Genomic DNA, 21872 nt, shown 5'->3' with positions numbered 1-21872 from the left:
GGCTTTGATACCCAAAGTAAAGGAAGGAATAGGTTGTGTACTCATCTTAAACCAGGCCTTTATAGTAATTTATTTCCCCTAATCTTCATGTGAAAGGAAATGTAACTGTATATGCTGCACATCAAAACTCTGATCTAGATATATTTCTTTCTGAAAGATTTAGTGAAAATGGAAAGGGCATTCAAAAGATAGAACAGCCTGAATATAGTGCTGGAATAAGACATTCAGTGGCTTTCAGCAGTGGACCCAGAAAACGTTCCCACTGCAAAGAGAGATTGATGCTTAAAGTCTGCTAGAATGAAGTTCCCTCTGGGTCAACTTCTGGCCATTTACAGCTTCTTTATGTTAAAAGCTATAATTCATAGATTCCTCTGCCTCTCACGACACAATTTTCCTAATTTGCGATTAATTTAACTTTCAGTATACTGCCATCACTGCTATTTAAACAGTAGGTGTGTTGCAATAAATGCTATTGCCTTGTCATCTCTGATTAACTCCACTGAGTTCAGTTACACCACCCCAGTACTAGACCAGAACAGCTGAACTGAGAACTATTCGGGTCTAACAGATGTTTGATGGGAAAATTTCCAACATCTCTCCTTTTTTTCTTAGAAAGCAGTTTAAAGAAAAAACTAGTTTAACTCCAGTTTCTCAAGACTCAGAATGTCTCACAATAACAAGCTTTAGGAATAACATGGGAATGAAAGAAAGAACAGTAATATAACAAGAGGGAATAACTGCTCTGCTTAAAATACAAACTATTTCACATGCTTATTCCTATCCATATTATATAGAATCTTTCCACTGAAAGCATTCCAAGAATGTGCCATTTACTGCTAAATCAATGAAGTCAAAGAGCATGGGAATGTAGTCTGAGATCCCAGAAGAATCCATCCAGATTGTGCTATCAACAACCTGCAATGCAGTGCAAGGTTGAGACTAAGCCTGGTACATTGTCCAAAGTCCAGTGATTATTTTTTTAAAGGCTACAAGTGCAGGCATTTTCAGAGTACCATTTAAGGCTGTTTGCCTTGGGAAAATTAAGTTGGAAAACAATGCTTTCTTAATGAATATATTTTACTTTCTCTCAAACTATATGCAAGTGTTTATTGCAAATAAATTGCTTGCAAGTTGTTTTAAAATAACCCCCTAAAAATAAGCAATTGAAGCTTACGCTAATACATGGCAGAAGTAGGAATTTTGCTGAGTTACTACATGCTCAGCTTTTTCATCCCATGCTTTGTCTAATGTTAAGACCACAGCTTCTGCGATAAATATGAATCTTGTATAAACACATTCTTTCCAACAATATTCATCTGGCTCTTTGCGTCTAAGAGAGTATGAAACGTTACAGAGCTCTCAGCACTTCATTCTCTCTCTCATTCAGCGAGCAAAAATAAATCTTTGCTTCTTCTGTTGGTATATAATATACAGTGCCAGGAGCTGCAAAATCCTTCCCTTTTCTAGTAGTGTCTAGCACAATCGAGACCTCGCTGTTAGCCACAAACCTGAAGAAATGTTAAACAAAGTTGCTACTGCATAATCACCTCCTCCTACATGAGCTCTTGGGATAGGTTCAATCCCCAGCTGCACTTGAAGAATACACTTGTTGAGATTAATGTGGCATCACAGCCGGACTGCTTGCGTAGTTTTGTTTAGAGCAGCGTCAGCATCCCTCCAGAGCCAGCCAAGCGGCCCATTTGAAACACATCTCACCAGGGCAAGAAATCAGATTTTTTTACATTGAATATAGTGGAATTTCCACAGGGGACTGGGGAGATCTGCTGTTGGTCTTTGAAAGAAGTCCTTATACATGCAGGATGAAATTTAGCTCCTCCTTTTCAGTCTGGGCTACATTTAGAGAGAAAGACCCAACACAATCTCTAGCTCCTGGATCTAGATGCTTACCCAACCATTTCCTTGCTGTGTATCAGGATGAGACACTGGTCCTTTTGGTCTCCTTTTTCCCTTTCCTCTGCCCCATACTCTTGTGGAAGAGCACAAAGCTCTTGAGAATGCAGGAATACAGATTGTAAGGGCACTAGCACTGCAGGGTTGGCTGCAGGAAAACCTAGAGTATACTTCAAATTAGACATCATTCTAATGAAACAACTGAAACCCAACAGGTACATGGAGACCAAAAGCTGAAATTCAGAACACTACCATTATTTCATAGCTAAAATACTGGATAAAAGTACTCTGCAGACACGAGCAATTTAATTCCCAGCTCCGCCATGTCTTTTGTTTAACACTTGCAAAGCTCTTACAGCTGCATCAATGGGTAACATCTCCTTTCTTCAAGTATCATGTTTCTTCATGTTCTGCAGCAGCAAAACTATCTTTTCTCATTATTTGCATCACTTTAGTGAGTAAAGTCGTCTTTTCAGATTAGAACCACATTTCTGTGTGAATAATGATGACAGTAAAAAAGCTGCAATTCAGTCCATTGTAGTAATTTGTAACTGTTTGTTAAAGATTTCCATGTTTATCTTTTTGATTTTTCCAAATTAGAAAGAAAACTTTGCTAGGACTACTTGCATGAAATTTCTCCACAATAACTAATTGTGAGAGGGATTTGTTCAGTAAAAGCTTGAGTCTTGCACATACACTCACATGAACAGGCACACACATACATGGAAAGCTCTTCACACTTAGCATGTAGATATCCATTTTTGTAGAGGAGGGGAATCACAGTTCTTCCACATTTGCTCATCTTCATCATCCTTACTGTGTGCCTGCTGAGCTTCACTCTCTGGAGGTCCACCTCCAGGGAGAGAAATGTGATATGGGCAGTTTTCTGTATTTAGACCTGAGAACAACTGAGAAACCCAGGGTTGGCTGGACTGAGAGCTTTTCTCTCTACTGCCAAGTCAATAACAGCCTTGAGAATTCATGCTCTGCATAGCAAAGGGATATCTTTCTTTATCATCTGGGTCCGTTTATTCACCACTGGCATTTGCAGAGCACATCAGTAATGCTGTGACAAGGCAGAGTACAGATGAAAGCCAGAACTTGATCCTCCAAAGCATCCTTTCCAGAGCTACATTACTCCAACTGTAATACAGCACTTCACACAAAACCAAGGTTATGCCTTTTTTTTCTGTAGTAAGAATAATGTATGTTTATGGCTGAGTTCTCCATCAGTGTATGTTTCTGACACAGGGAACTAACTAAAAAAAAAAAACCCAAACTCTTTCCTGTTTCTTTGTCTGTGTATACCAACATGTGCCAAAAGGAAGCATGTTTGGACACTAGTATGCAGCTTGCTGAGAAGCTATCTTAAACGTGAGGTTTCTTCTTTCCTACTAGCCATTATGGTTTCTTATCTCAGGCATTCAAACTATTTGCTAATTGCTCTCTTTTCTGTTATGGAATTTTTTGTGGCTTTTTTTTTTTTTCTTTTGTGGGGGGGACTTTTTGTTGTTTTACAAAGTAGTTGCTATGAAAATAATAATAACTTGTGGACAAGAACATTTCTGTCCATATTTTTAATACTGAAAAGCCCTGTATTTATTTTGTAGGAATGTTAGCATTTCTCGGGGATATTCTTGTAGAAAGCAGGTTGAATTTTGCTGTGAGATTGAAATGCTGGTGAAATAAAAAGACTGAGTAAGTTCTTGTGACTAATTGCAACCAGGAGTAATACTGCAGCCTGATCCATAACCATTAAAACAAGTAGAAAATAGATCCCCATCTCCTTTACATTATATAGGGTATATTATATATAAGCATAAAGGTTTCAACTATTTTTCATTGCAAGATCTAGTTCCCCTTTATCTCTTGTTTTGCTCTAGCCTTAAGGAAAATCCAAACATATTCAAATATGCTTGTTACATGTTAACACATTTAGGGTGCTTTTCAGATATATCATGCCCACAAAGTTGCTAATGTGGATAATAAGGGGAGAGAAAAAGAGGTGTGACCTGTATATGGGAACAAGATTGACAAGAACTGTGCAACATTGTGCTACAGCTGGCACTAGCATTGCTCCGCTAATGCACAGCTGGAATTCACGACCAAAACATGGAGATGGAGTTGTTGTTTCTTTTAAAAAGAGGTAGATGGTATCAAAATCAACCTCTAAAATCTCCCAACAGAAACATCTTTCCATCTGCTGCTATAGTTTCTTTATCCTGAAATTGTTCTGTGGAATTTCCTGTTTACTCTCAATCTCCTAATTTATAGATCATGTCCTTCAACACCAATGGTAGAGTTTATGTAATTTCCATTCACTGAATTCCTTCATTATGTTATTTTAGAACAAACTGGGTCATTATCTTAATGTGTGCAAGTTCAGGAGGTTTAACATTTTTCTACCAGCTACAACTTAATTGCAAGTTTGAGCCTCATAATGACAATTGCCTAACTGAAAAAAAGAATATTAAATTCAAACCAGTGGAATAAAATCTAAAGTCTATCTTACAGAGTGACTCTGGCATTACTTTTGAATTTTCTCATTTTATTGGTGCTTCCAGTATATATTAGTTCTACCTGAAACACCAACAAAATATAACATCTCCTATTCAGTTACCTGAAAAATCCTTCTCCGCATCAATTTATGGCTGATCTTAAAGTATGGGACCAACCTGGAGCATCATCAGTGTGACAGCTGAGACAGCTATAGGTGACCAACTCAGAAGGCAGAAGTTTCTCAGTACCTCTGCAACAAATTTCCCTTTCAAGGAGTTGGTAGGATAAGCAGCCTTCCCATAAGGCAAATGGTAAGGCTCAGCACTGGCTATACGGATGCTACTTAAGCAGCACAGACCAGGACTCATATTTTCTACCATCTTCCCTTTTCCTCCAGCCACACTTCTCTTAAAGCAAGGTCTTTACAGAAAAGGACAGGCACAGAAACCCTGCCTGTGCTGTCCTTCCTAGGCAGTGCTTAAAGAGGAGGATGGATGAATCACTTTTTCCATCTCACAAAAGCATGCACTTCCATCCTCAGCCCATCCAGTGTCAGCAGCCTTCCTGCAGCCTGGGAAAACCAAGGAAGAGAGCAAGCACTGGATCCTGGTGCACACCACTGTTTCTGTCACTCAGGAAGTCTTACAAAATCCATTTGTAGAGGGGCTTTGGAAAATTGTGATTCAGTTTATTTACTAAAATAAGATTTACTTTGCTAAGTCCTCCCTGCATTTTTAAGTGGTTTGTTGAAAATCTTCCAAATGTTTATTCGGGAACCAAATTAATTTTAACTTAGTGGAAACCTTCTTTTAACCAAGTACATAAGAAGAAAGGCCATTTGCTGCTAACTGGCCAAACTCAAGATGTGATTAAATAATCCTCATGCTGCTTTGCCCCAACTCCTCCACCTCCTCCCCAAAAGTAACAGGGCAGGAAAGGCCCCTTCATTCCCCTACTGACACCACTGGGAGAGGGATGGATGCTTAGTGCCCACAGCAAGAACAGCTAAGATGGCACTGAGCCACCTATTAAAACAGCACTTTGGCTGCACACAGTGAGTGAGCTGGGCATTGTTATACCTCACAGGCTAACCTGGCCCTCAGACAAAAAAAACATTACACTGATAATACTCCAATTCCCTCTATTTCCAGCAACTTTATTCAAAGTGGGAGAGGAACACCAACATGACAACCTGCTCCATGACAGCTTATTGAGGATCATGTCCACCATATTAACACTGACAGAGAACAGAGAACTCCTCTTCTCTTAGTCCCAGCCATCTGCTGCCAGCTCCTAGACAAATCACATCCACAAACTTCCTTCCACTGTCCACTCCCACACTCTCCTGAAGTATCTTCACCAATTAGCCACCTGGCAAGAAGAGCATCTTCAAGTTCATTAGGTGAACATTCCTGGATAGAAAAGCACCAGTTAAAAAAGAAGGGTGGGGTTGGCACGGAATAGCCAGGGAGAAAAAGAAAAACAAACAAGCAGTGAAAATAGGGTAGGAAAGCAATGTACAGACTTGGGAAATTCCATGCCTGGTAGTATGGATGGACAGCAGGGTTTCAGCAAACCTTAGAATGAATAAAAAATCCTGCCTTACTTCTACTCTTTAACTTTGTCTTCAACAAGAATACAAAAGAAACCAAGAAGAAAGTGGCTGAAGTACTTTGATAAAATTTTTATGGGCTGCAAGATGCTCTAAAATTCATCATTAAAAGGATCCAGAAACACAAAGAGCTAATCTGAGGGCTTGCATTTTTGTTTCAGGAGAGGAAAGCATAAACTGGACCAAAATCAAACACAGCTCATTTTCAGAAGACACAGGGTGGTAACAAGCAGTTGTGTTTTGTAAGAATAAGACATCAAGAAGAGGAATGCATCCTACTTTTGACTTTTTTCTAAACATGGATCTGAGGTCGATAAAGGCGAATGAGCTCACCTCCCAGTAGAGATAAAATTCCACTCATACAACTGATTAGCTGTAAGACAGTCCTCATACTAAAACTATTCCAATCAACCCCTCCTCCCAAAACCTTCCCACAACACCCCCAATGCCACCCACAGTTCTCAGTGCATTGGAAAAGTAGCTGCTGACAAATGAGAGTGCTGTCCATCTACTGAGTTTTCCAAGTGTTATGTTTTGGCTATTAATTGGCACAGTTATATTGCAAATGGATTTCTCACTCACTGGTATGTTCCAGCAAAATTTGACCTAAGCAAAGCATACCCAGTAATTTTGGCCAAATTGGCAAGGGTTGATTAAGATTGCTGTTATTTTTACTTTGTTTTGACTGGCTTTGAAAAGGCAGTCCTAAACAGGCTTTTCTCACTTTCTGGAGACTTAGGGAGCCAAGGAGGTATTGTACTGTACACGTAGAAGTTATTGTGTGTCCACACAGTGCTGTGCCATTACAGGCTGCCACTTGTATCTCTTCACTCTGATTTACCACCCAGATATGAAAAAAAAATGTACTGTTGTGCAAGCATTCCTTCCAAACTTTGATAAGAAAAATGATATTAAAACCCAAAGGGGCATACACAGATTTCCACAACTACTGGTGAATGCCACATTGTTCTCATGCTCCCCACCTTTTGCCAACTAGACACTGAAGTTCCTATCACTTTTCTAGAAATATTCAGAGCCTCCTAGATGGTGAGTTTCTGACTGGAAACAGACGAAAACTTCTAGTGATGAGAGAAAAGAATTGTCATGCAGACTGACAATCCCTTCAGTATTTTTTGCAGACATAGTCTGTGGAATAATTCTCCACTTCCTCAGACTTACATCCTGTAGGTGTAGCTCCCAACAATAAGAATTACTTGGCAGTAAATGTTGCATTAAATATTGAACTGCAATATTCAGCTATGTATGCATTCATCCAACACCAGATTCAAATGTGAGGAAATGCCAGAGCAACAACATAATTTAAGAAGAAAATGACAATTGTCTCAAAGAATGGTAGAAAAGTTTGAGTTGGAAGGAACCTTTTAAAGGTCATCTAGTCCAACCTCTAGTGACCCCTCCAATGACCTTTCTTGCCTCTGAGATTTTGAACACTGTAGACAAGCATAAGATACATGAAATAACCCCTATCCTCTTCTCAGCATTGATAGACTTGTGGTAAGATGGTCTTAGTTCAATTCTGGACACTGCATCTCAACAGTCAAGAAGAAAACAATAAAGAATGGTCAGCAATACAAGAAACTTTACCTACAAGTAATAAATTAATGAGTCAGCCCTCCCTAGACCGCAGCAGCAAAGACCAAATGGGGTATCATAGCACAGATTCCAGCACGGGAACTTCAGATATGCTGACAAGCTTGCTGGTGGACTGTGGCATCTCCATCATTGTAGCTCTTTAGGGGAAAGTTAGATATATCTGTGTTGGCAACAGTAGCAGAAATGGCATATCTTACTGGGCCATAAACAAGGGAAAAAACCCCTGTCAAATCTAGTGAGTGCTTATTAGTTGTACTATGTACAAAGTCTCCAAGAGAAGAAGGCCTCTGTGTCAGAGACACTTCTACGCACACTAACAGCTTACAGAGCATGCATTGCAAAGAAACAAGAGGGCGGAAGGAGGGAATTGGTGATATTTTCCTTACTAGGGTTGAGAACCTCAACCACAGTGGAATTATCCAAAAGACAAGAACCTAGTTTGCAATAATAGTCATTACCAAACCCTGGCTCCAAGCTCCCTTAGGTGCCTTCTACTCCAACATTGTTACTTAGTAAATCAGTACGATGACCAAAAATCAGCACACAATGGGTGTAACTCCTTGTCAAACACTTCGAAAATCTGTTTTACTAAGGAGAATTGAGCTCTTGGGGATTTACCTTACATGACTTCCCTTCCAACATATCATGAGCCTGTGAATAAGCCAAGAGAGGAAGCAATGTCTCCTGAGAGCCTAAGTCTACAAGCAGGAGAGCTTGCCTAGAGGCTGCAGCACCTCCTGCACCTCATTTCTGCTCTATCACTGGCTGTGGCCACAGGTGGGACACCCATGCAGTAATGACTGAATATCAGAAGTACATACAGCTGGGCTGGCTGAGCTCAGTGCTGCTTCACTGCAGTTGGGTGAACTGTGAGCTGTGGGATCAGCTGCTCCCTCCTGAGCTGGCAGCCAATTCACCCAGGAGCAGCAACAGGCTGACATCCTGTACATAAGAGGGGGAAGCACTTCTTGCTTTTATTTTTTCTGGTAATAGCTCCTCACAGGCTCCCATATTTTGCAAAACTGATAGGAGATGAAGCTCCTATATTTTGCAAAGCTGAGGTTTTCTCCTGACAAACAATGTATATATTGAAGTACCTCATGTCTGAACAGGCCTGAGACCTTCAGAATGTAAAAAGTGCACTTCTAGTAATAAAAGGTATGTTGTTTAAAGAAGATACAGAAATCTAATCTCTTTGGGGAAAAATACTCAAACCTGTTTTGAAATCAATATTTATGATTTTGTTTGTTGGCCATAGAGCACTCTGAAGGTGAACCGGTACACTGTACTAATGACTACTTTTCACCCTGTGTATTCTTAATTTACACACTTTATTGAAAATGTTAAAATTGATTGATGCTAATAAACTTTGGTTGTTGGGATTTTTTTGTTTGTTCATTTTTTGTTGTTGTTATTTTGTTTTGGTTGTTCTTCATTATGACAAATACAGTCTAATTGACAGAAATGGCAAATGAAATCTAGTGGAAGCCATGGGCGAGATGTCCAGCTGATACTAACTGGGGTAGCTCCATTTTCTTCTTGAAGCTAGCAATTTTCTTGTAAGGACATCTGACTACTGTCTTCAGAGAGGCTTCAGAAGAAATATGTGTAAGCAAAGGAATGGGAATGGCAGAGAACTACCTACAGGACTTCTGACTACCACTGGTTCAAAAAGGAGGAAGACACGGTGCAATGACAGATCAGAGAGTATTTAGCTTCTTTCCCCACCCCAGGCCTTCATCAGTTTTTTTCCAGACCACAGGGAAACTACCAACAGCGACCTGTACACCTCCCAGGTCTCATTTCAAGATCCTGAGTGGATGTCAGAAGTCTTAAGTTTTGTGGCTACTTCTCAGTTCAGGAGTGAATTCAGCAGAGGTGAAGGTCGACTATATAGGAAAGGTCACATGCAAAAGTTATACTGAATGCACCTGAATTTTGGGGTTTTTTCACCTAAGAAATCAGAGCAGTCACTTTTAGCCTATAGAAGGAGCATGAGATTAAGTCCACAGTAACATGGAACATCTCTCTTTTCACACTTTTTCTCAGTTTAAGTTCTTGTTCAGTCACACTGCACTGTGTACCCTAAAATCTGGAGAAAATCTGCCCTATTTCTGACCTGGGAGACTATAAATAAATATAGATAATAGCAGACAACTGCATATTTTTACATATATTACATGAAATTATAGCAATATTCTTCCTTGCGGAAGCGACTTTTTCCCTTAAGCTCTTGAGACCTTTGTACTTACTGAAAATGGTTGTGTGTGTGGCACTTTAATGTAATGACACAATCTGTAAGTACAATAGTCTAAGTTAAATAATGTTTCCTCACAAAGTTTCAGGCACACAACTAAGGAGTTAAGTAGTTTCCATGTTTGTTTTTCCTGGATCCTGTTCTGAGACTATCTTCCATAGCTGGAAAAGGTCAACATCCTACCATTAATACAACATTATTCCCACAAGTTTCTACAACAAAAAAACTTTTCATAAACAAAAGCCAGTTTTAAATGTGGTGCATCAAGAGCCATGTTTACTTGCGCTGTTATTTTGCCAGTACCTTATGGTTTAGAAAAGATAAGGCTATTAACATAATTTAAAATACATATTTTTTGATCTTATTCCACATCGGGAATGAAAGAAAATGTTACTAAACTGTCCTCCCAACTTCCTCTCTTGAGAGGTCAGATAACTTGGCAATCTATCACTTCTGAAAAAGAAAGTATACATATGTGTATTTGAAGGAGCCAAGACATGTAAAAAAATCATATACAATCATTCAAGATTTTCTGAACTTTGCTCTGAAAATAAATAATGCTGACATTAAGAAACCAGTTTGAAGCATTTTATAGTTATTAAAGCAAATCCCCACAAATCTTCTCATAATCAAAATGCTCAGAGGAACTTCTCTACTTTGACTTAACTCTCTTTGTTCCTATGCACTGGTTGGCAAACACAGTTCATCTGGGAAAAGCTCATACATTTATAGTCTTTCCATTTGTCAGCTTTCTGTAAAACTTTGAGTATTCACATAAGCAGTACCAAAATACTTGCATGACATCTGGCTAAAATGTAAAAGGAACTAAAATCCACTGGCTAAAATGTAAAAGGGAAAAAAAGCCACTGAAGAGATGTGAGTTTTGTTTGTTTGGGTTTTTTTTTTTTTTCCTTCACATACAGTATCTAACTGCAGCACCTGTTTGGATTGCTCATTTGTTCCCAATGCATATGATTCACATCCCTTCTTTCCACAGAAACAAATGCACAAAACTGCAATGTACAATCCAGAAGATGGATCCCACTATTTCTTCTCTTTGAACTTCAAATCTAAAGTAGTAAGAATGTATTGGAATGGTGGTATCTGAATAAGAAGGTGCAGTGCATAGAATTAAATATATGATAATCCTGAACTCGGAAACACATACATTGTTATTATCTGTTAATCTACTTGGTGTCTTCCCTATACCATGGCTTCCCAGGGCAGTCATCAAGCTGGTGCATGCTATCAGTTACCAGTTTTAGATGAGAAATGCTCCTGTTGAGTTTTCTGACATGAGGGCACACACAGAAACCTGAAGAGCTGAGGCACTCTGTCAGCCTCCTGCACTGCCCACACTCTGTCAGTGCTGGGTCAGGGTACAGGTCTGCCTTGATCTCTGGGTGCATCTCCTGGGGACCTCTTTCTTTGAAGGATTCTGTTTCCTCCCCTACTCCACTAAGGAAAAGGATTTTGTGTCAGGGAAGCAACTTTTGACCTTTGCCTAACACTTAAGCAAGATACAAAACTTTGTAAAGTTTCATACACCGAGCATAGCTTTTCATTCCCAGCAGCCGAAATGTGGGAATGTCCCACATTTCCTTTGGAGCGTGCCCAAACCCTCACAGCTCCTTTTCAGGACCAGGCTCTGGGAACACACTGTGCGTGCGTGTGTCTGTCTGTATGTCTGTCTGTGGTGTACCTTTGACAACCATTTGCATGGAGGAGTATCAGCCTCACAGACACCTGGGTCGAGCCCACTCCCCAAAGCTGAGGAGCTTCTGGGGAATAATTTCTGCAGCTCTCCTTCCAAACCAACCTGGGACAGATGTGGAAACTGAGAGCAGGTTCCCTGTCCCTCCTCAACAAGCATTCAGGCAGCATGGAGCATACACAGGGACACACCAGGCTGGATGAAGAGGCTGCCAGCTGGAGGTGTCTAAGAAACCAGAAGCAAGGTTTCTTTCCATTACTAAAAAATTATTGGGAATGAGAGTCAGAGCAGGAAGATGGGCCCTGGTGGCCCAGGAGGATGTACCAGCACAGAAGGGGCTGTGTTTTTGACAAGAAATGAACAAAGAAGTTCAATGGGTAGAAAAGGGACTTTAGGGTCAGATGGATGTAGATAGTTATAGTTTCAGTACAGAATAATGCATAAACGGAAAAACAGTTCAAATAGTTGTAATTTCAAACATCTTTTTATACCTGATTGTGGATTACACAAGAGATGAATTACACAGGATTAATAACTGGACAAGCAGGTCAGGATTTTCTAAGTGAATTTCTGCTTCTAGCTGTGAGCAAGTCAGCAGTAACAAGGTGCTGCTGACTGCTGCATCTTCTGAGGAAAATGCAGAGAGCAGGTGAAGAATAGGTGGTGGCTGCAACTTTAGTTGAAAGATAATAAGTCAAATCATAGGAATGAGATGAGTCCCTTTGAGATGCTTTCACAAATCTGTTCAAATTTCTGATTTCTATATTTGTTTAGCTTTCACCCTTTCATCCTTCAAAAGGAAGGAGTTTTGTTTAGAGTTCTCCATTAAAAGAGCCTTATCGAAAACTCAGGTAACCCATAGCTCAACCATTTTGAATATCAAGAGAAACTACTTTCACATCCTAAAGATTTGGGTTAGAACCTTGGAACAAAAAGTGCAAGGGGGCTATCCCTAGTATCTCACCTAGCTGAGACATTGAGACATGTAATACCCTTACCAAAGGAGGAGGGGCAGAACACAGAAAATAGTCCTGTAATATAGGGATAAAAGTAACAGCATTCTGAAGTGGTCACAGGAACATACTCAGTTGCACAAAACAGAAAGCAAATGTGCAGTTCATATTACTCAAGCTCCTTATCCACCAGCCACAAAGCAGTAAAAATACATCTCACACTGACATCAACAGAGGAGATTACATCACTTCAGGGACACATCTGACTCTGGCTGTAAGAGAATCTGGAGGAGCACAAGTGTCAGGCTAAAAGCTGGTAAGAGCCAACAGAGCATTACAAGCACCATGGCATCACACAAAGGCACATTCTCTGGACATAGACTAAACTGGCCCAGTTTCAGGGTGATAAACAAAGCAGAGGATTGTTTCACAGCCTCCATCAGAATTTATTCTTAGCAATTTCAACTGCCTGAATATTCAGAAGTCAGATAGGAAGTAAATGAAATTCATCAGTCATCAGCTGGCTGATGCTCCTGCACCCTGGAGTGTTTACAGGTTGTGCAACATTTCCTCTCCCAGGAAAAGAAATATTTGTTTCAAGCATGAAATGCTTTTTCTTCAGTCACTAGTTCTTAACAGCAATTTCTTGCTGAAGTGTTCTTTGCTTTGTTCCTGCTTACCTCATGACACTTTTGTATCTAAACATTAGTGTTTTGTTTGAAAGACTTGCCTTTTGTTCGGTTTACATATCGCTATGTACATTCCTACAATTTTTCTTTTTTACTACTATCCTCTCCTCCTTCCAGTGCACCCTAGCCAACTCAAGGAAACTTCTGCTTGTTCTGTGATTACAGCAAAAGCTTTGTGCCCAGGGAAGGAGGCACTTCCAGGAAGGAAATCTCAATAATATTTTGCTTTGGAGAGTAGTAGATTAGTATCTCCAGACAATTTTATCTCAATTCTCCCCTGACAGTCAAATTTAAGCAAAGATGACTATTTCCTATTTCCACTACAAGGAACTGAAAGGTTCTCACAGAAGACTAAGCTGGAAACTTAAGCATTTCCCTCCTGGACCCTCTGGAATGTCTTCGTTACTGCTGCAGTTTTGATTTAAAACACCTGGGTCTTCCCCAGTCAAACACAATGTAATTTGTCTGTGATGCTTCTGCTTTCTCACAAAACACACTTGAGCCTCTCATGAATTCTTGCACATGATGCTTAGTTAGGTCTTAAAAAGCCAAAGCTTTCTTCTTGACAAATTTCAGTTCTGAAAGTTAATCAGACCAGCAGCTAGAATATATGATCAAACCAGAATAGTCCTTTTTGCAGGACTTCAACCAAATTGTGTCTGGTGGCAATAACTGCAGTCTATAAGGCTGGGGTGGGATACACCCCACAACTGACAGAGACCTGCAGTGAAAGGGATTAATTTGTAACATGCATAAAAGGGATCATGTACTTGCTTAAAGACACAGGTTAACTGACAGAGGTTATAAGACCCTAGGAATTACTAGATTTTGTAAAGAGGGAATTTTGAGGAAGTTTTTCCTTGAACTAAATAGCTAGTTAAGGGATAAGTTAAAGTTTGACTTGTATTTCACTTCATGACAAGAACAGATTATAATACTTGAGACAACATGAGCTGAACAATCTTTTTTCTGAAAACTGTGGTATATGTTTGAATAAACAAATGGCAGAAATAGATGAACAATTATAAACTGATACTAGGCACTGAATTTCATTATGGGAATGCTCTGAACTGATCTGAAAATGAAATAGTTTTCCACTGGGTACAGGTAACAGCTCTGCAGCCTCTAATTGCAGACACTTCCTGAGGTCTTTAACAGAATTTGGTTTGGAGTATTGGGAATGTAAAAAAAAAATACAGTATAAAAGATCTCTTAATGAAGCAAAGGATTCACAACTGGCTGCAAGAGTGTTCCAGTGACTGTAAATACATGTCAGAGAAGTATGTTTATCCCACAAAAATGAAAAGGACCCCTGTTGATTTAGTACACAGAGGCAGGAACACATTTAACTTTACAATTATGCCTCATTGCAAGGAGGGTTTATTTAGCCAGTTGGTGCTCTGATTTACACCATACAAAACATCTTTGAAGTCACTAAAGTTACACAACATACTTAAGTTAGGACAGTTCTCTCTCTAGGACTAAGAATAGGTAGAGGAGGAAAATCCTTACAGGGAAAAAGCAGAACACAATGTCTGTGAGGGAAAGAGTAAACAACAGCCCAAACTGCAGCTGTGTAAATGCACCAAGCCACAGCCTTGGCTGACAATATGATGTGTATATTTATTTATACCAGAGTGTTTGGGCTTTTACAAAAAAAGTATGCTTACTGAGAATGGTATTTAGTGTGTATTTAGTTTTGGCAAACATGAGGGATCAAACTGCCACACTCAAGCAGGAGATGCTGAAATTATACAGAAGATTTTTGCTGATTAGATGTACACATGACTGATACAATTAGCATTGTATAGCAGAAACTATTAATTGATAAAACTATTACTGTGGCACTAATGTATAGCCATCTTTGACAGCTATAAATGTACCTTACCAGAGAGGGTAGCACTCCTGTGGTGAGAGAGTCATGTGTCCTTCCAGCAGGGACTGCACACGCTGAGGAGGGACATACAGGGGGCAGGAGGGTCTCCATCCCCTGAGGGGGAGCACCCCCACCCCTCTGCATGTTTCTCCTTCTGTACCACAGTGGGGCATGGGCTGAAGTGTCCTGCTGAATGTTGGCACTAGGGTCACTTGCAGGGGTGCCCAAGGACACTCTGTTTCTTCCCATGGATGCTTCCTCATGAAGCAACCTGATCTTCCTTGGTCTTGGTGGTAGTCACAGATCCAGACTAGCCTCAACAGACTTGTTCTCCACTTCCCACGTATCTGGAATAGCTCAGGCATCTTTAGAGGTGTGACACAGAAGGATGTTGGCAGGAGAAGCAAGCCTGTTCTCTAGTTCACTTGACTAAGGTTACCACTGCAGATCAGGCCCCAGACATGCTTGATCCTATGGAGCTGCCCTGCACCTTTGACATCATTCCAGCACATACCATTTCCTACTCCAGAGGCGCTTGAGCCATTGTGCCAGATTGAAAATATGCCTCTACATGCCTGACAGACCTTGAAAAAATAGCTAGAAAGATGCAGGGGTGAGCAGCTCCCTGCTGAGACATTGACTGTGGCTCTGTGCATAGACCCATCCATGATCTTGGGTCTACAGGTCTACATGGCCTAGCAGAATTTTCTATGGTGGCCAAAGATGTATCAGCAGATATATTTTGTGATGACACTTTTCAGATGGCTTTACAGTTCACTAAGCAGCTGTCTTTGACATGGTTTCTCTCTTCAGGCTGCTCTGCTGCTTTCAGGGGGGTAGGGGTGTGGGGGTGTGTGTAATATTTTCTCCTGTCTCCTTTGATGATAAAACTCTATTCTGCCTCAGAAGTTTTTTTGTCTTTTCCCCCTACTCCACTGTGCTGAATTCTGGATCTCTCTATCAACTTCTCTAATTTTAATGCTGTTGTTTAACTGGATAATCTGACTTCTTCCATTTTACATTTATATTTCAAAGCACATCTGCAGGATTTGAGAGTTCACTGCATGGATGTTTCAAACCACACCATAGGATCTTGGCAGTTACACATGACTTCAGAGATTTTATACACATATATCTGACGTAAAAAGGAAGTAATTAAACCATATGGACCTCTCCTATACAGTAGGAAGCACAACACAAATCTTCTCACTTGATTTATTATAACCTTATGTCATTTAGCAAAACCAACTCTGCAACCGTTTGAAGGAGCGAAGCCAGCTGAGGAGAGGGAGGAGCTGTATGGGGAGCTGTGGCTCAGGCAATCCTGAGCAGTTTTCCGTGCCTGCAGTTGTGCAGGGCAGTCAAAACCTTGCTGGCAGCACCAGGTATGAGGCAGCAAAGCACAGACTCTGCAGTTTGGTTTGTGATGTCTTGCAACAACAAGAAAAACAAATGGATCTGTCCTCAGCCTGTACATCCACCTTTGCCTGCTCTCCAGTGGCAGGGACTAAGGATGAGGAGCTGCAGGGGACAGCAACAACATCCTTCTCACACAGGGAGCCCATCCCTCCTCTGTCCTGCAGCCTCACTCTCTGAAGAGGGGTTGAAGGACAAGATTGGGGTCATGCAATCTAGCTTGTCCTGTCTACAAGACTATAATGGAAAGGGGCTGAGTCTCACAGTGCTAAGGGATAATCTGCAGTAGCAGCACAGTCATATCTGAACTGAAGAGTTTCCTGTGGAAAAAACATTTTATCCATAAATCTGCATGCCAGTGCACACCCTCATTAAACACTGGGATATGGAATATGTATGGGTCCAACACCCACAGCGTTGTGTGGTGCCTTTGAGCCCTTTGTTGTTGGAGTTCCTGTCCACTGGAAAGAAGCTGTTACTGTGCCCCTCTGCATGATGCTACCTCTAACACAAACCTGGAAGGGTTAGCAATGCTTTTGGCACTGTACAAAGAGCCACATGCAAAAATCTCCTGCCCAAGGAGCTCATATCCTAACACAGACAAGCCCAGACAGCAGCAAAGACCATGACATCCTGCATTACAGGAGAGAGACCTCATCTCAGAACCAGCTTCCTTCATTCCTCTTCCAGGCTATCAAGACAGGAAGTCCCTTGTAGGAAGCCTTTAACAGATAAACGGTGGTGAAATGGAAAAGAAAAAGATGTTGCATGTTTGAGAGTAGATAACAGATAGTTCGTCAAAGAAAGAGAAAAGTAGGGAGTCTAGAAACTGAAAAACAGCCAAAACGTGATTTATAGAGGAAAAGGGGTATTTGGATCAGATTAAATAATACAGACATATCCAAGTCTGTATTTGACTTGGATATTGACTTGGACAATATTTGACTGGACAGAAAGTCTATACAAGTCGCCATATTCTGAATGGAATGAAACAATTTGTACCGGGGAGGATAGCAAGTACAACCTTCTTTTTTGCTGTTACACCTATGCTAGACTTTGCCAACAATCTTGTGGACAAATAATCCTGCTTTAAACAAGTTTATAAGGGCTAATAACATATCTTTAACCAGTGATACTGTATTTACAAAAATTAGTTTTGCTAAGTAATAAGATAAGCAATAGGTAGACACAGAATTTCATTGAACAACCATGACCCATACTGAAAAAAAAAACCAAACCAAAGCCACAAAAAGCCCCAAAGTGCTTTTCTTTGCTGGGCATCTATGATAGCAGAAAGGAATTTTACAGACTAATACAGTCTTTTAATAGAAAAATAGTTTTAGCCTGGGGGAGAAAAAATGCTGCATGGATGCTTTATTTGTCCCGGCTTACAACTTTATTCATTGTCTAGAGCTGTTCTCTGTGCCTAAAACACAGACTTCTATCCTTCAAGATCTTCTTTCTGCATGCTCCCAAAGTTCATATCTAATGGTCAATATAATATATTTTAACATTTGTCATCCTTTTCCAGATACATGTAATGGAAACACTCAGGTATACTTCAACAATCTGGTTCATTATGCAAAGACACTGAAGATGATTAGGAAACCTTTTGTACTAACTGAGGTTAATAAAGAACATTTATTTTCTTAAGTGTCAGTAAGAAAATGCTGAGAACAGGCTCAGTCTGCCTCGGCAGATACTGTTTGAGATGACAGCCTGCCCATTCCCACATTCCTGGTCTCTCCAGGTCAGACTCAAAGGATTCCACTAATAGTTTGGTACTTAGCAAAGCAGACAAAAGGAAAATGGGTCAATGTTACTTGCTCCCATGTGACAAAAATACAGAAAATAGAAACAAGCACCATTTGAGAAATTTGTAAAGCCTCAGACATATGTCATGAGAAACATTTACAATCTCTGGAGTATAATTTAAGTGCTAAAGGATGACCTGGATTATCCCTCTTGGATGCCTGTGTGAGCTACCCAGTCACAGAGTAAAACCATCATCCACCCGCTGCTCTATCTTTAAACTTCTTCTCACAGTAAGCAGAAATTGCAAAACTTGGCTGAAAGCACAAATAATACTTTTGTGCAGTAGTTGAACTGTCTGACTGCTAGAAGTCAAAGCCTGACGGTCTAACCAAATGGACAACACATTTTTCTGAAACCAATCCTGACAGTGCATTTCATTTCCTTAATGAAGTGAAATTCATATGTGAAAACAAAACAAAAAGATCAATGATAGAGAATCACACAATATTCTGAGCTGGAAAGGACCCATAAGGATCATCCAGTCCATCTCTTGAGTGAATGGCCCATCCAGTGATCAAACCCTTGGCACTAGGAGCACCCCATGGTGGGAAACCTCTAGCCAACAGAGCTGACATACATACATACATACACACGCATATACACACACACATACGTACATACATACACACATACATACAGGAGAATGTGCTGTGCTATGCAGACACTATTCACCTGAATGACAGGAAAGGTGACAGATGAGTAGACACTCATGACATTCTCTAACTTCAGGTACTTATTTTCTAAATAAGGTAAAATATACTTGCAAGATTTCAGAGAAAGACAGAAAGGATAAAAAAAAAGTCATTCAAGAAAAAATCTATGGCAATATTTTTAAATGGTTGTGAATTGCATCCAAAGGATTCTTATCTCAGCATTGGCTATTATTACCAAAGTTAACTTTGCACGATTAGTCTCCAGCAAATTTCCTTTCTATTAGTTCTTCACTACAGTTAACTTTTCTAGAATTGAATTTTAAGTCTTGTTTTATTTTCTGAAATAAAATGGTTCTTGATTCTTTACTGTGATTTTTCTTGCATTTTCTCTCCATCTCTCATTCAAATTTGTGAAATGAAGATGTTCAAATACACTCTTAAAAATGCTGCCCTCAAAATAAATTCCTGAAATACCAGTGCAACACCTTCTCAATTTATTAGCAAACTGCCATAAGAGCTGTTTTTCAGAGTGTAACAATCCAATAAATCAACAGATCACATAGGTAGTGCTAAAGGCATCAGATGGTGTCATTTCAAATGGAAGAGCTGAATCTACAGTGCAAATAGTTAATCCAGCATATTGACTGCGTCATAAATTTGTTTAAACTGCAACCTTAGTATTCATTCTGATTGATGACACGAATTCTTGAGCTTTGTCCGACTCTGTTGAATTGTTTTCTCATCACACCAGCTGAAATTGCAAACGTTTCTGATACAAGGTCGTAGAAGTATATGCACAGGTCTAACCTTGGGCTTTAGGAGAAAGGTGCAGTATCTGCACGACTGCTACATACTTTGCACTTATTTTGCTGGAGATAATGTATGTCAATCCAGGGAAATTTAAAATTATTAAACTGAAAATGCGAATAAAAAGGTGAATGTGTGACTACTTTTTGACTACTTTTAATTAAAGTATCATTCTTCTTTTCTTCTGTACAGTTGATTTGAAAAGGCTTTGAAGGAATTTTGCTTTCAGGGCTGAAGCAAAAGGCAGGGAGTGCAAATTGTTACCATGGGATGGGTTTAAAAAAATCTTCTATTCATTTGGATTACAAATAAATACAATTTCTATATGTTACTTATGGAATCAAACAATGTTTCATATCTGGTTGAAACAGTAATGTTCTGCAAAAGAGCAAAGGGTAATGAGGAGTGAAAAAATAATTTTTGGTCAATATGCGTATTTTGTTTAATTCGAAAGAATGTCTCCATTTGAGTTTATTTTCTCTTTTAAATATTCTTTACAATGTTCTGAACATTTACAAATGAAAATGTGATTTCTGTGTGAATGTTTAATTGAACTCCTGCATGTACTGAAACAAAAAACCCTGCTTTGCTTTTTTTTTTTTTGCATTTTTTTATTTGAAACAGATTCTGAGGAAGACCTTTCACTGCTTCCCAAATCTCATATTTTGTGCAGAATGCATATATGGGAAGTGAAGCTTCTTGCTCATGGGAAAGTTATCTAATCTTCATCCACCAGTTCAAAAAGATCTCTGATGTTGATTAAACATGTATAAACAGAGCTTAGGAAAAAAAAAAGGAAACACACATATTTCACTCCAAAAAATGTCAAGACAAATGTACTAAAGGACAGCAATTAGCAAACAACATAACTATCCCACTACATGGTTGATTAATTTTCAGTGTAGCCCAGGTAAAGCAATGTTCATTAAATAAAACATTAGGTCATAAAGATATCAAGTTTCAGACTGACACAAGTTCAAGTTTTGTCAAGCAAACCTGTACACTGCCTGCCTTTGCTAGTGAACTCTAAAGATTTTGGGCCTATTTGCTGCTAACAGTTCATGCAATTAAGCCTTATACCCAAGATGTAGGTGCCTATGGAACAATATCAAGACTTCAGGCATTTGTGTATGCTGGCAAGACCTTGTAAGGCTGAGTTTTAAAAGTATAAACTTAAAAAAAGCATTCATTTGAAACCACCCTCACACACATGTGCAAAAGAAAATTGTATGCATGTATCTGAAAGCAGATTTTAGCTTTACACTGTTAAACAGATTTTACAGTAACACTTTTCCTGTCTTTTGCAATGGAGCTGCTCTCCTCTATTACCGTGACTACAGAGAAAAAGAAAATTAAATCTTGAAGTACCACACCAGACTTGATTACAGCATTGACATAATGAAGAGTGTCATCTCATGTGTAGTGCTTATTAATACCACAGGCACTTTACTTTTAAATCTGTTACCATTACAAACACCTCCTCCAAATACCTTCCCTCAGAGGGCAGCTTTTCCTCTGGGAATTTTCCAGAGACTTAACCTTGGTCTATGAAACAATGTGAGATTTTAAAGCACGAATTTTTGGTACTTATATCCATTTTGCTGCAGAATCTGACAATACTTCAGTAGATATGGGATCAAGTTCACTCCCTAAGCTTTGTATATGGCAAACACTGGAGAACAAATAGGACATTTTCCAAACCATTTCTGTCTTGCTGACCATCAAAAAACCCACAAAACCTTGATGCTGATCTAACAAGTATTTAGGGGTTGTCAGTCAGAAGGAGGGTGGATGATCAGCCTGGAACAAGGGATCAAACCTCTGATAAACTCTAAGCTCTAGCTGATTATAATGTCTGCTTGCTGTGAGGATGCTCCTGGGACAGTCAGTCTTCCAGGAGAAGACAAAGCAGGTGATGGCAGCGGGAGGTTTGATGAGTTGACACAGAGAGCTGGATTTGGAACAGGTGAGAGGACTGAAAGGCCTGCTAAGTGCAAAGGGAGCAGAGCCCATGAGATGGACAGATAGGAATTTGTTCTGGAAGAAGGGACTGGTG

The 21872-nt window shown here is 39.7% G+C and overlaps 1 protein-coding gene across 4 annotated transcripts in view; it reads right to left on the bottom strand.

Moving 5' to 3' along the window:
• Window positions 1-21872, bottom strand: part of COL4A2 (collagen type IV alpha 2 chain) — a 140399-nt gene that overhangs the window by 70892 nt on the left and 47635 nt on the right. Inside the window, exon 1 of one of the 4 annotated variants that reach the window (XM_068180137.1) lies at window positions 8255-8397. The exons of the other annotated variants lie outside the window; for them this stretch is intronic. Coding sequence (XP_068036238.1) covers window positions 8255-8278 — 24 coding nt within the window. The 5' untranslated portion in view covers window positions 8279-8397. Of the gene's footprint in view, window positions 1-8254; window positions 8398-21872 lie in introns of those variants that run through there. 4 annotated transcript variants of the gene reach the window in all.

This window comes from Anomalospiza imberbis, chromosome 2 (genome assembly GCF_031753505.1).
Source record: "Anomalospiza imberbis isolate Cuckoo-Finch-1a 21T00152 chromosome 2, ASM3175350v1, whole genome shotgun sequence".
NCBI classification, from domain to species: domain Eukaryota; kingdom Metazoa; phylum Chordata; class Aves; order Passeriformes; family Viduidae; genus Anomalospiza; species Anomalospiza imberbis.
This window is presented reverse-complemented; position numbering and strand designations above follow the sequence as displayed.